Source organism: Abramis brama (genome assembly GCF_963993115.1).
Source record: "Abramis brama genome assembly, chromosome: 24".
In the NCBI taxonomy this organism is placed as follows: domain Eukaryota; kingdom Metazoa; phylum Chordata; class Actinopteri; order Cypriniformes; family Leuciscidae; genus Abramis; species Abramis brama.
In genome coordinates, this window is record NC_139986.1 from 943931 (window position 1) to 956996 (window position 13066).

A 13066-nucleotide genomic window follows, 5' to 3' on the forward strand; every position below is an offset into this window, starting at 1 on the left:
TACCCCAAACTTCACACTTTTGATAAGAGTTATCTCTTGAACACATGTCCATGCTCATATTTAGTTATAGTCATAGCACCACCTGCTGGCAACAGGAAGTGACATTTAACACTGTTCTTGACTCCTAAAAACATATAAAAAAATGCCAGTAGGTGCTAAACATCCTACCAACATACTAGAGACATGCTAAAACATACTAGCAAACACTTAGCTAAGTGCTAAAGAATGATATTACTGCAATTAAATATGAATTTGCTGTAACTCAGGCATGGAATGTCCAATCTGCCCCAAACTTCACACTTTTGATAAGCGTTCTGTCCTGAACACATGACCATGCTTATATTCAGTTACAGTCATAGCGCCACCTGCTGGCAACAGGAAGTGACATGTTTAACACTGTTGTGGACTCCTAATAACATATAAAAAAGTGCCAGCAAGTGCTAAACATGCTAACAACATACTAGAAACATGCTAAAACATGCTAGCAAACACTTAGCTAAGTGCTAAAGCATGCTATTACTGCAATTAAATAGGAATTTGCTGTAACTCAGGCATGGAATGTCCAATCTGCCCCAAACTTCACACATTTGATAAGAATCATGGCCTGAACACATGTCCATGCTCAAATTCAGTTATAGTAATAGCGCCACCTACTGGCAACAGGAAGTGACATGTTTAACACGTTGATGCTGTTCTAGCAACATGTTAAAAATGCCATTGACTTCTAAACATGCTAGAAACATGTTAAAACATGCTAGCAATACTTAGCTAAGTGCTAAAGCATGCTAATTCAATGAAACAGGATGTTGTTGTTACTCAAGAAGGCAATGTCTAATCTGCGCCAAACTTCACACTTTTGATAAACGTTCTGTCCTAAACACATGACCATGCTCATATTCAGTTACAGTCATAGTGCCGCCTGCTGGCAACAGGAAGTGGCATGTTTAACACTGTTGTGAACTCCTGATAACATATAAAAAAGTGCCAGCAAGTGCTAAACATGCTAACAACATACTAGAAACATGCTAAAATATGCTAGCAAACACTTAGCTAAGTGCTAAAGCATGCTATTACTGCAATTAAATAGGAATTTGCTGTAACTCAGGCATGGAATGTCCAATCTGCCCCAAACTTAATATGCAACATGCAAGAACCATGCTAGCAACACATAGCTAAGTTCTAAAACATGCTAGAAATGCTAAAGGAAGTTGTTGTAACTCAAGTATACAATGTCCAATCTGCCCCAAACTTCACATGTTTGATAAAAGTCCTGCACTGAACACATCTAAATAGCGATATTCAGATATAGACATAGCCCCACCTACTGGCAACAAAAACTGACATGGTTAACACAGTAATGCAGAACTAACCACATAACTATTGTGTACTAAGCATGCTAGAAACATAATAAACATGCTAGCAACTACTATATATACCTCCTTAAATGCACATTGCCCAACCATGCTCTGTCTTCCTAAAGCCACCGAGTGACGATGGCACGGGTGCGAGGGCCCTTTCATCGCTGCTTGCAGCTTTAATTAAAAAGGTTACAATTACAACACTAATTACAATTTCAACAATATTTCAAGTGTACTCTTTCTTTGTAAAAAAAAAAAAAAGATTATAGGCCTACATTTTATCATATGTATTCATTAGTTTGAATATAGCCAACATTGGAACATCTAACATCTTAGTCTATGAATTTATTTTTGACAAAAATAGTATTTTTTTTGCAGTTTAATACGTTGCTTATACAAATACATTTTATTTCAACATATTCCAGTCGATTTTTACTCATCTCAGTAGGCTATAGCAAAGCAGTTTATTCTTTCACACACAGACGCGTGATTCATATTTAGGCTAAACAGTCTTTACAAATATGTCCCCTTCATTCATCTCACAGAAAGGCGAGTCATATTATAGAAATGCGATTCATCTTTTTGCGGTTTACATAGGCCTACACTAACGTTATTCCATAACGTTATTCCACACGTGAGAAAAGAAAACAGCCTACCTCACTCCTCAGCGGAATCTGCTCCTCATTTCAGGAGATATTGCTCCTCATCAGCACTGTTCTGAGGAATCTTTTCTCCATAAGGTAGGCTATAATGTCTCACTCGCAAGGAGTCGCGACGCGCTTTGTTTACAGCTGATGTGGGCGTTTCACAGCTCTGAAATAGTTCTCAGAATTTGCGTTTGAATAGCACGCGCTCTCCGGGGAGTGGTCACATTACTGTGAATGAGCTCCTAATGAACTCGACAGGAGTCGCTCTCTTTTTATACAGATTACAGAAGCTGAGAATATTTGTTTTTTATATAAATGACTTCATTTAAAAGATGCGATCTCAAGCTTTATGCCCGTGGGTCTGTTTGCCTGTTTGACTGAATTTTCGCGGAGTTATAGATCATTTTCGAACGCGTTTCAAATGGGAGTTTACTGACAGAGAGAAGGCAGAAATCGCATCATGTTAATTTTTCTTTATTTGTCAAAAAGCAAAACACTTTATTTTTATTGTGAGTATACAGAAAAAAAATAGAAACTGAACAGGATCGATTGATGTATTACACGAAAATGAAAGATCAAAATTAACAGAGCATTTAGTGTTTATTTTCATTGCTAAAAAAAAAAAACGAGCAAAACGTGCGGGCGCGTTTGTGGTCCCCAGAGGGTTAAATACAGCTTTTAATTTACCAATCTTCACATAAACCTATTAGAATAAATGTCACATTTACCCTTCAGTATATCAGGGCTCAGTGTTATCGATTGGCCCAGTCAGAGCAGACTTTTACTTGCTCTATCAAAATGCTCAAAAACTGATTGTTTTCATTGTTTTTAACCTTGTAAACAGTGCTTTAAGAGTTTCAAGTAGGAAATGTACAGAAATTGAATAAAGTTATCAAACATTACACAGTCTTCACTGAATAAATTATAAATAAATATAGATGAATCCTTATTAAAACTACAAAAGTAGATTCAGTCGAGAGCAGTGAGTGATTTTCTCTGTCTTTCGTTGTTAGATTAACATTAACGACAGAGCAGGTTAATTAGGCTGATGTCACTTTAAGAGCTGACGCATGCTCTTTAAACGTTAAAGCTCCAATATGTAAAAAGTGTTCACCACAAGAGGGCGCAGTTTCCAACAATAACAAAGGCGAAGCTTGATGACGCTATGAAGGAGGTGACGATGGGAGATGTCGTTTTTAATGCGTTTTCACCATCTAGCGATGTATCTAAATGGAATTAATGAATCATGATCACGGATGAGGTAATTTATTCGTTTTTGTATTACCTGTATGTCTGATCGTATTATTTTATGTCATCATAATTAATGAACTGCAAGGAACGTGAAATGTTATGCTATATTATCCCGTTACAACTTACAGCTATTTGTCATTAATTCATATCTATTAAAATCATCTTTACTGTAACTATTACGTTACTTGTACAATAAAAAAAAAATTGATTTGCTTACCTGTCTATCAATACACTCGCGAGAGCAGAGTCTCTGTCAAGTCCAAGACTGTCGCGCAGCTCTCTCCATCTCGAAAACGCCTGGCCGATATTTATCCGGGTTTTATTCCTCCGTTTGTCACACAGTCTCTGCGTGTATCCGAATATGGACGCTTTCGTTTTATTGGCACTTCAATACTCGCCAAAGAGTAATCGTGATCCATAACAGCTGTAACCATACAGTCTATGGCTATAACGCTATAACCACCACTTATAACCGCATTTGACCATGTGATATTCCGGTGTGGTGGAACAATTTTGGTCAATTTTGGTAAATTTCTCTGAAATAAAAAATCTTTGGAGACTTTTGAGATATTGTAAGTACACAACTGGAGGAAATATATCACACTGTGCAAGTTATTTTCGGAAATTTTATTACAAAATTGTTACATATTGGAGCTTTAATTCATAAGTTCTTCAAGACTTCATTTAACTCGTTTAAGACTGTGCTTGCGAGGATACTCGACAAAAGGGGCATTTTGGCATAGTTGTGTTTAATAAATGTTTTTGTCCATTCAAGCACTGTCTGAAGCAGCTTTCTGTGCGCACGTGTGTGTGTGTGTGTGTGTGAGAGAGAGTGTGTATGTGTGTCTGCGAGTGAGAGTGTGTGTGTGTGTGTGTGAGAGTGTGTGTGTGAGTGTGTGTGAGAGTGTGTGTGAGAGTGTGTGTGTGTGTGTGTGAGAGTGTGTGTGTGTGTGTGTGTGTCTGAGAGTGTGTGTGTGTGAGAGAGAGAGTGTGTATGTGTGTCTGCGAGTGTGTGTGTGTGTGTGTGTGTGTGTGTGTGTGTGTGTGTGTGTGTGTGAGAGTGTGTGTGTGTGTGAGAGTGTGTGTGTGAGTGTGTGTGAGAGTGTGTGTGAGAGTGTGTGTGTGTGTGTGAGAGTGTGTGTGTGTGTGTGTCTGAGAGTGTGTGTGTGTCACACAGACAGGAGATACTGCACTTCATTCTCTTCTGTGTCTCGTTACGCTTGAACGGTATAAAAGCATTAGCATGAATACGAGCGTGATCATATAATGTAACTGTAGCCAGACGGTGCTGGAGAAACGGATACTGCCGTAATTACGTCAAATATTTTGAATGCGTTAAAACGAAAAAATTCATTCTGTTTGTTAACACATTAATTATGACAGTCCTAATATATAACATCTAATATATATATTATATTATCAGTGTCATGTTTTACTTTTTAAAAACTGTGTATTGTCTATTCTGAAGTGTTACTACAGCTCACCTCTCATAATCTGATCCCAGATCAGCTCACGGCACCAGCTCGGTCTGGAAGATTGATGTTTGCTGGTATCGTCAACCTGCCGATAATGGCCTCAGTCTGTCGAACCTGCTGTTCTCATGACACACACACACACACACACTCACACGCAGATTAACCAGCTCTCGTCTGCACCAGCGAATAACTCCTGCTTCAGTGAAAAGCTTTCTGTCCCATGATTCACAGCCTTCATCACTCGTGTTTTAGACGAGGAGACACTGGACATGGTTCAGGGATTTGCATACACACACACTTCAGGCAGATCAAGGTTTTCTTATAAACCGTGTGTTTGGTGTTCCAGATGATGTTTTTCTGACGGCTCGTGTGTGTGTGTGTGTGTGTGTGTCTAGTTTGCAGAGTGGTGTCTAGACTACGGGACGCACGGCTGCCGCATCCCCGACCGGCCATATTCCCTGTTTGAAGGTAAATTAATAATCACGACTCCTCAACATCAGTGGAGTGGATGGTGGATGGTCTGTGTGGAGCTGGATGTTCTGATGACTCGTGTGTGTGTGTGTGTGTGTGTGTGTGTGTGTGTGATGTTCTGCCAGTTAGGCCAGTTATGAAGCCTGTTCATCCAGAAAGAGCTGAGTACAGTGGCATGATTTATGAGTGTGAGAATGGGCTCCTTTTATTATATTATATTATATTATATTATATTATATTATATTATATTATATTATATTATATTAATTTATTTATGTGCTTCCACACATGTGCAATTTATTGTCTTCATACATAACGTTCAAAACTTTGAGTTTTTTGTCTCTTCTGCTCACCAAAAGCTGCATTTATTTGATCAAAAATACAGTAAAAACAGTGAAATATTATTCTAATGTAAATCATCTGTTTTCTATGTGAATATACAGTAAAGTGTAATTTATTCCTGTGATCAAAGCTGAATGTTCAGCATCATTACTCCAGTCTTCAGTGTCACATGATCCTTCAGAAATCACTCTGATATGATGATTTGATGATCAAGAAACACTTATGATTATTATCGGTGTGTAAATCAGTTCTGCTGGAGACGCTCGTGCTCAGAGTCGTCCGCTGCTTCACCTGCTGTTGTCATGGCAACACACTTCCTGAAACACTCTGATTGGTCGCTCGGAGACTCAAGTCTCTTCCGTTGGTGACACACACACACACACACACAAACACTTTCACACACACACACACACACACACACACACACACACACACACACAGTGTCCCTCAGCCTCACTACACACACACAAACACTTTCTCACACACACACACACACACACACACACATACATACATAATTCTAGTCTAATTCAATTAGGCATTTGGACTTAAAGTCATCATTAAATCAAAATGGACAAATCCTTTTTTTTATGGAATACTGCAGTGTTTATTGTAAATGATTAATGGGTGCACATCATCATTACTGTGTTAATAATGTTGAATGAGAATAAGTTCCTCTTGCAGCATCTCTTCTCTTCTCTGATGATGACGAGGGCGGGGCAACCTGTCACTCACATGAGATCAGCCAATAGCAAACCACAACCATCCAACCAGCCAATCAACTCCCCACAGACACAATCAAGCCCCGCCCACATTTGTTCTTGTTCCAGAAGCGATTCACTCGATATACGACACAATAGAGGAGAGAAGACCAGCACAACTTCCCTCTCATGACGAGTTTAAGCACATTAAATCATATGATCTCATGATGTTCTGAATATCTCTCCTAACGAGGCTGTTTTGTCTGCAGGAATGGCAGGAGCCGTCCACTATCTCTCAGACGTCCTCCAGCCCGAGCGATCCGGCTTCCCTGCTTTTGAACTTTGACCTGTGCGCCTGGACTCCTAGACTCTTGCTCCTTTATCCGGAGTTGTCCCGCTCTGACAGCGTTTGATGGTACGGCTACAGGATCGCCTGCGGACCCTTTAAAGCGGACTCAGAAACACAGCCGTCAGCCCTTAACCTCAGTCATCTGGAGCTCTGTGCTCGAAGCTCGTGGTCTTCGTCAGTCTGTGGATTATATCTGAAGCTAATACATGTTTGAGTTTTAGTTGATGTCTTCATGGCGTACAGCACATCATGTTTCTGGCGTTTGCATGTGTGTTGGTGAATCGCAGTGCCTGGATTCGTGCACTGGAGCTTTCGTTCGTTCGTTCGTTCGTCGGTGTCGTCTCGGCCTTTGCATGAGGATGGAAACCCGGTCTCATGTCGGAGTGTGTTTGTGTGTCTTTAGGCCAGTTTAACCCGAATCCGACTTGGTGTGTTTGTCAAGTGTGTACTGTGTCAGTGTCGTCGTCTCGATGAAAGAACGAATCCATTATACCTGAAAGAATGTAAATATTCATTTCATGTTCTGCCTGAGGAAACGTGTCTCAATAAATCGGGCCTTTTCTGAACCGGTCACGTGTGTGGTTCTGATGAACACTGCAGAAAAGGTCAAAAGGTCATTTCTCACATGTGTGTACAAACACGCCTCTCTTCCAGATGTCAGTAATTGAGTTTTACTGCTGTGTAATAATGCTGACAGTGTTTCATGAGTATTAATGCAGTAATGGCGCTTTTCCACTGCATGGTTCGGCTCGGTACGGTTCGACTCGGCACGGAACGGTTCGGCTCGCTTCGCTTTTCCACTGCGTGGTACGACTCGACTCGGTACGGCACGGTTCGGTTCGCTTTAGCTCGGTTGCTTTTCCACTGCAGTTAGTACCGCTTCAAAAAAAGTGGGTGGGACTGATCGTTTGCCGTCTCTACTGCCATGATATCATCATATTAAATGCGAATTTTTCATTCCGTGTAACCAACGAGAGGAACGTCTGCACCTCGTCCACTGACCACGATTCAGCCATTTCTTTTTTCGAAGTTTATACTCGAAGTATTTTTTTTTTTATTTTTATTTTTTTAAAGCAAATACTTTTAAAACAGGCGCTACAGCGCTGGCTGTTGTCTACTGGCTATTTAAATCTAGTGGGTTTAGTGTCTCGTGTCGTAAATACAATGACGCTGGTAGTGATGATTCTGTCTGACCAATCAGTGATCTGCAGTGTTTTCACGTCACATTTTAGTATCGGTACGGTACGCTTGGAACCTCAACAGAGGTGGTACCATTTAAAGCGAGCTGAAGCGAGCCGTACCGTACCGTACCATGCAGTGGAAATGCGCCAAAAGTGAGCCGTACCGAACCGAGCCGTACCGTACCATGCAGTGGAAAAGCGCCAAAGCGTGCCGTACCGAACCGAGCCGTAACGTACCATGCAGTGGAAAAGCGCCATAAGAGAAGAGCGTTCGGCTGCTCAGACGCGAACATCATTTCCACATCATGACTGCTCTTATAAATGTGAACGCGTGGATTTTAGCGTACACACTATCTAAGATCACACCTGTGCGTTCTACACACTATCTAAGATCACACCTGTGCGTTCTACACACTATCTAAGATCACACCTGTGCGTTCTACACACTATCTAAGATCACACCTGTGCGTTCTACACACTATCTAAGATCACACCTGTGCGTTCTACACACCATCTAAGATCACACCTGTGTCTACACACCATCTAAGATCACACCTGTACGTTCTACACACTATCTAAGATCACACCTGTCTAAGATCACACCTGTGCGTTCTACACACTATCTAAGATCACACCTGTGCGTTCTACACACCATCTAAGATCACACCTGTGTCTACACACTATCTAAGATCACACCTGTGCGTTCTACACACCATCTAAGATCACACCTGTACGTTCTACACACTATCTAAGATCACACCTGTCTAAGATCACACCTGTGCGTTCTACACACTATCTAAGATCACACCTGTGCGTTCTACACACCATCTAAGATCACACCTGTGTCTACACACCATCTAAGATCACACCTGTGCGTTCTACACACTATCTAAGATCACACCTGTGTCTACACACTATCTAAGATCACACCTGTGCGTTCTACACACCATCTAAGATCACACCTGTGTCTACACACCATCTAAGATCACACCTGTGCGTTCTACACACTATCTAAGATCACACCTGTCTAAGATCACACCTGTGCGTTCTACACACTATCTAAGATCACACCTGTGTCTACACACCATCTAAGATCACACCTGTGCGTTCTACACACTATCTAAGATCACACCTGTCTAAGATCACACCTGTGCGTTCTACACACTATCTAAGATCACACCTGTGCGTTCTACACACTATCTAAGATCACACCTGTCTAAGATCACACCTGTGCGTTCTACACACTATCTAAGATCACACCTGTCTCTACACACTATCTAAGATCACACCTGTGCGTTCTACACACCATCTAAGATCACACCTGTGTCTACACACCATCTAAGATCACACCTGTGCGTTCTACACACTATCTAAGATCACACCTGTGTCTACACACCATCTAAGATCACACCTGTGCGTTCTACACACTATCTAAGATCACACCTGTGCGTTCTACACACTATCTAAGATCACACCTGTGTCTACACACCATCTAAGATCACACCTGTGCGTTCTACACACTATCTAAGATCACACCTGTGTCTACACACTATCTAAGATCACACCTGTGCGTTCTACACACCATCTAAGATCACACCTGTGTCTACACACCATCTAAGATCACACCTGTGCGTTCTACACACTATCTAAGATCACACCTGTCTAAGATCACACCTGTGCGTTCTACACACTATCTAAGATCACACCTGTGTCTACACACCATCTAAGATCACACCTGTGCGTTCTACACACTATCTAAGATCACACCTGTCTAAGATCACACCTGTGCGTTCTACACACCATCTAAGATCACACCTGTGCGTTCTACACACTATCTAAGATCACACCTGTCTAAGATCACACCTGTGCGTTCTACACACTATCTAAGATCACACCTGTGTCTACACACTATCTAAGATCACACCTGTGCGTTCTACACACCATCTAAGATCACACCTGTGTCTACACACCATCTAAGATCACACCTGTGCGTTCTACACACTATCTAAGATCACACCTGTGTCTACACACCATCTAAGATCACACCTGTGCGTTCTACACACTATCTAAGATCACACCTGTGCGTTCTACACACTATCTAAGATCACACCTGTGTCTACACACTATCTAAGATCACACCTGTGCGTTCTACACACCATCTAAGATCACACCTGTGTCTACACACTATCTAAGATCACACCTGTGCATTCTACACACCATCTAAGATCACACCTGTGCGTTCTACACACTATCTAAGATCACACCTGTGTCTACACACTATCTAAGATCACACCTGTGTCTACACACTATCTAAGATCACACCTGTGTCTACACACCATCTAAGATCACACCTGTTCGTTCTACACACTAAGATCACAACTGTGTGTTCTACACACTATCTAAGATCACACCTGTGCGTTCTACACACCATCTAAGATCACACCTGTGCGTTCTACACACCATCTAAGATCACACCTGTGCGTTCTACACACTAAGATCACACCTGTGCGTTCTACACACTATCTAAGATCACACCTGTGCGTTCTACACACCATCTAAGATCACACCTGTCTAAGATCACACCTGTGCGTTCTACACACCATCTAAGATCACACCTGTGCGTTCTACACACCATCTAAGATCACACCTGTGCGTTCTACACACCATCTAAGATCACACCTGTGCGTTCTACACACTATCTAAGATCACACCTGTGCGTTCTACACACCATCTAAGATCACACCTGTGCGTTCTACACACCATCTAAGATCACACCTGTCTAAGATCACACCTGTGCGTTCTACACACCATCTAAGATCACACCTGTGCGTTCTACACACTATCTAAGATCACACCTGTGCGTTCTACACACCATCTAAGATCACACCTGTGCGTTCTACACACCATCTAAGATCACACCTGTCTAAGATCACACCTGTGCGTTCTACACACCATCTAAGATCACACCTGTGCGTTCGCATGTTTGCTAAACGAGGCTCATTCACATGATGGACAGATCTTCCCAAATCACGTGAGAAATGCAACACTTTCATCAGATCCTGTTCCAGAGAGCAGATGCTACAGTACACATGAAGACTTTTACACTTTTAATCAATAATGAAAGACAACAGTTAGAATGAATATCTTAAAGCTGCAGTCCGTAACTTTTTGGGGATAAAATGATCCAAAATAAATGTTTGAGCAAGTACAGAACCAGCCAGAACTCTCTGCTTGCCTGAGCTCGGTTCACAACGGTGAGCTTGTGATAGTGTTTTTAACTCCAGTGGTACTGGTGGATTTCCGCTGGAAATTCGAGCATGTCTTTGCATCATTCCGTCACATCTGTCCACATAAAGACGAGTCTCGGCTAGTCGGCGATGAGTGTGAGGATGTCGGAGATTTATAGCCTTTTCTCACAGCACTTGATATAATTAAACTCTTCAATTTGATGGCGGATCCAGAAAGGTTCAAACGACAATCACCAGCTGGAGAATCACCCGCTGTAAAATGCAGAAGACTTCGGACTTCGGAGAAAAAAAGAGACTGCAACTGGCCCATGCGAAAACAAGGATAATATCGGAAGGAGATTAAATGTAGTCACGCAATGCTGATGTTGTTAACATTAACAATTTGGGAACAAAGTATAATTTGCACGGTTTGACGTGATATGATTAATTAATCAGCGTGATTTACTGCAATGCTTTTTTCCCCTTAGTTCCGGTGAGAATTCTTATGTTGGTCATACTTCCAAAAAGCAGAATCTGTGATTGTGAACGCCAGGATCCACACCGACTGACAGCCGCACGTTCTCCTCAAAACATCAGATTACCAATGCACAACCCACGTAAAGCTGATCATTCCTCGAATAACTGCAGTTGCAGAATTCAAACAGAGATGGAGACAAAGAGGAAAAACTAGACTGCAGCTTTAAGGTTTCATGAAAAAGGTGTTTGGTGTAAAGGTCTCTCTCTCTCTCTCTCTCTCTCTGTCTCTCTGTCTCTCTCTCTCTCTCTGTCTCTCTCTCTCTCTCTCTGTCTCTCTCTCTCTCTCTCTCTCTCTCTCTCTCTCTCTCTCTCTCTCTGTCTCTCTCTCTCTCTCTCTCTGTCTCTCTCTCTCTCTGTCTCTCTCTGTCTCTCTCTGTCTCTCTGTCTCTCTCTCTCTCTCTGTCTCTCTCTCTCTCTCTCTGTCTCTCTCTCTCTGTCTCTGTCTCTCTCTGTCTCTCTCTCTCTCTCTCTCTGTCTCTCTCTCTCTCTCTCTCTCTGTCTCTCTCTCTCTCTCTCTCTCTCTCTGTCTCTCTCTCTCTCTCTCTGTCTCTCTCTCTCTCTGTCTCTCTGTCTCTCTCTCTCTCTCTCTCTCTCTCTGTCTCTCTCTCTCTCTCTCTCTCTCTCTCTCTCTCTCTCTCTCTGTCTCTCAACAACGTGACGTTCTATCAAGGCCTAAATAAATCTGGTGTTATAAGCAGGAGCTGTAAGAAAATTTCCAGGTTACAAGTTGTAGTTGTGAGTTCTACAAGGATGTGAACATATTTTACAAGTTGGAATCTCATAATTATGGTAATAGTGACCGCGAATGAACGCAGCTTTATCCTCTATGAAACGATTGTCACACACTGTAATGTGATATTTCCCACCGGCCCTTCAGTGCTGAGTCGAGTGGGCGAGGGACTGACCGGTCCGTGAGTCACATGATCGTTCGCTGTGTGAGTGTTTGAGGAGTTATTCACACACACACACACAGACAGCTAGTGAAGCTTGTTTACGCCACGTCATCGCAACTATTTCACAATTGTGAGTCGCAATTACCTTTTTTCTTTATATATTCCTTGGCAGAAGCAAGCTTCCATAGTTGTGTGTTAGGTACTAGTACACACACACACACACTCTGTGGTGAATCACCTAGAAACCCTCCTGACAAAAACCTTTGTTTGGCCGATCCGAGCCAATCAGAAGTTGTGGGTGTGGCTTACAGCGCATCATCATCCGCCCACTTTTACAAAAGTCTTGGTTTTGTGGTTGGAAGTATTTTCACATTCATTTTCCCAGTAAAAATATTCAGAGTTCAAAACCTTGAACCAAACCAATCAGAGATGAAGATTAATATTTGATAATCAGTAAAAGGCTGTTGACGTTTATGTCTTTCTGAATTCAGCTGAATGAAGCAGGACAGCATTGATTGCCAGTCGTGGTCATTTTCTCATGAAATAACTTCCCTTTGTGAGTATATTACGATATCGTGTTTACATTTCAACATGAGATGAGTGTGTTTAACACATTAAAGCAACCCGACATGTG

At 41.8% G+C, this 13066-nt stretch overlaps 1 protein-coding gene across 1 annotated transcript in view; it reads left to right on the forward strand.

Moving 5' to 3' along the window:
* The window catches only part of lancl2 (LanC lantibiotic synthetase component C-like 2 (bacterial)), a 48409-nt gene extending 41249 nt beyond the window's left edge, over positions 1 to 7160 (forward strand). Inside the window, exons 9-10 of the mRNA XM_084102877.1 lie at positions 5127 to 5199; positions 6515 to 7160. Coding sequence (XP_083959003.1) covers positions 5127 to 5199; positions 6515 to 6591 — 150 coding nt within the window. The 3' untranslated portion in view covers positions 6592 to 7160. The remainder of the gene's footprint in view (positions 1 to 5126; positions 5200 to 6514) is intronic.
* The last annotated feature ends 5906 nt before the right edge of the window (positions 7161 to 13066 follow it).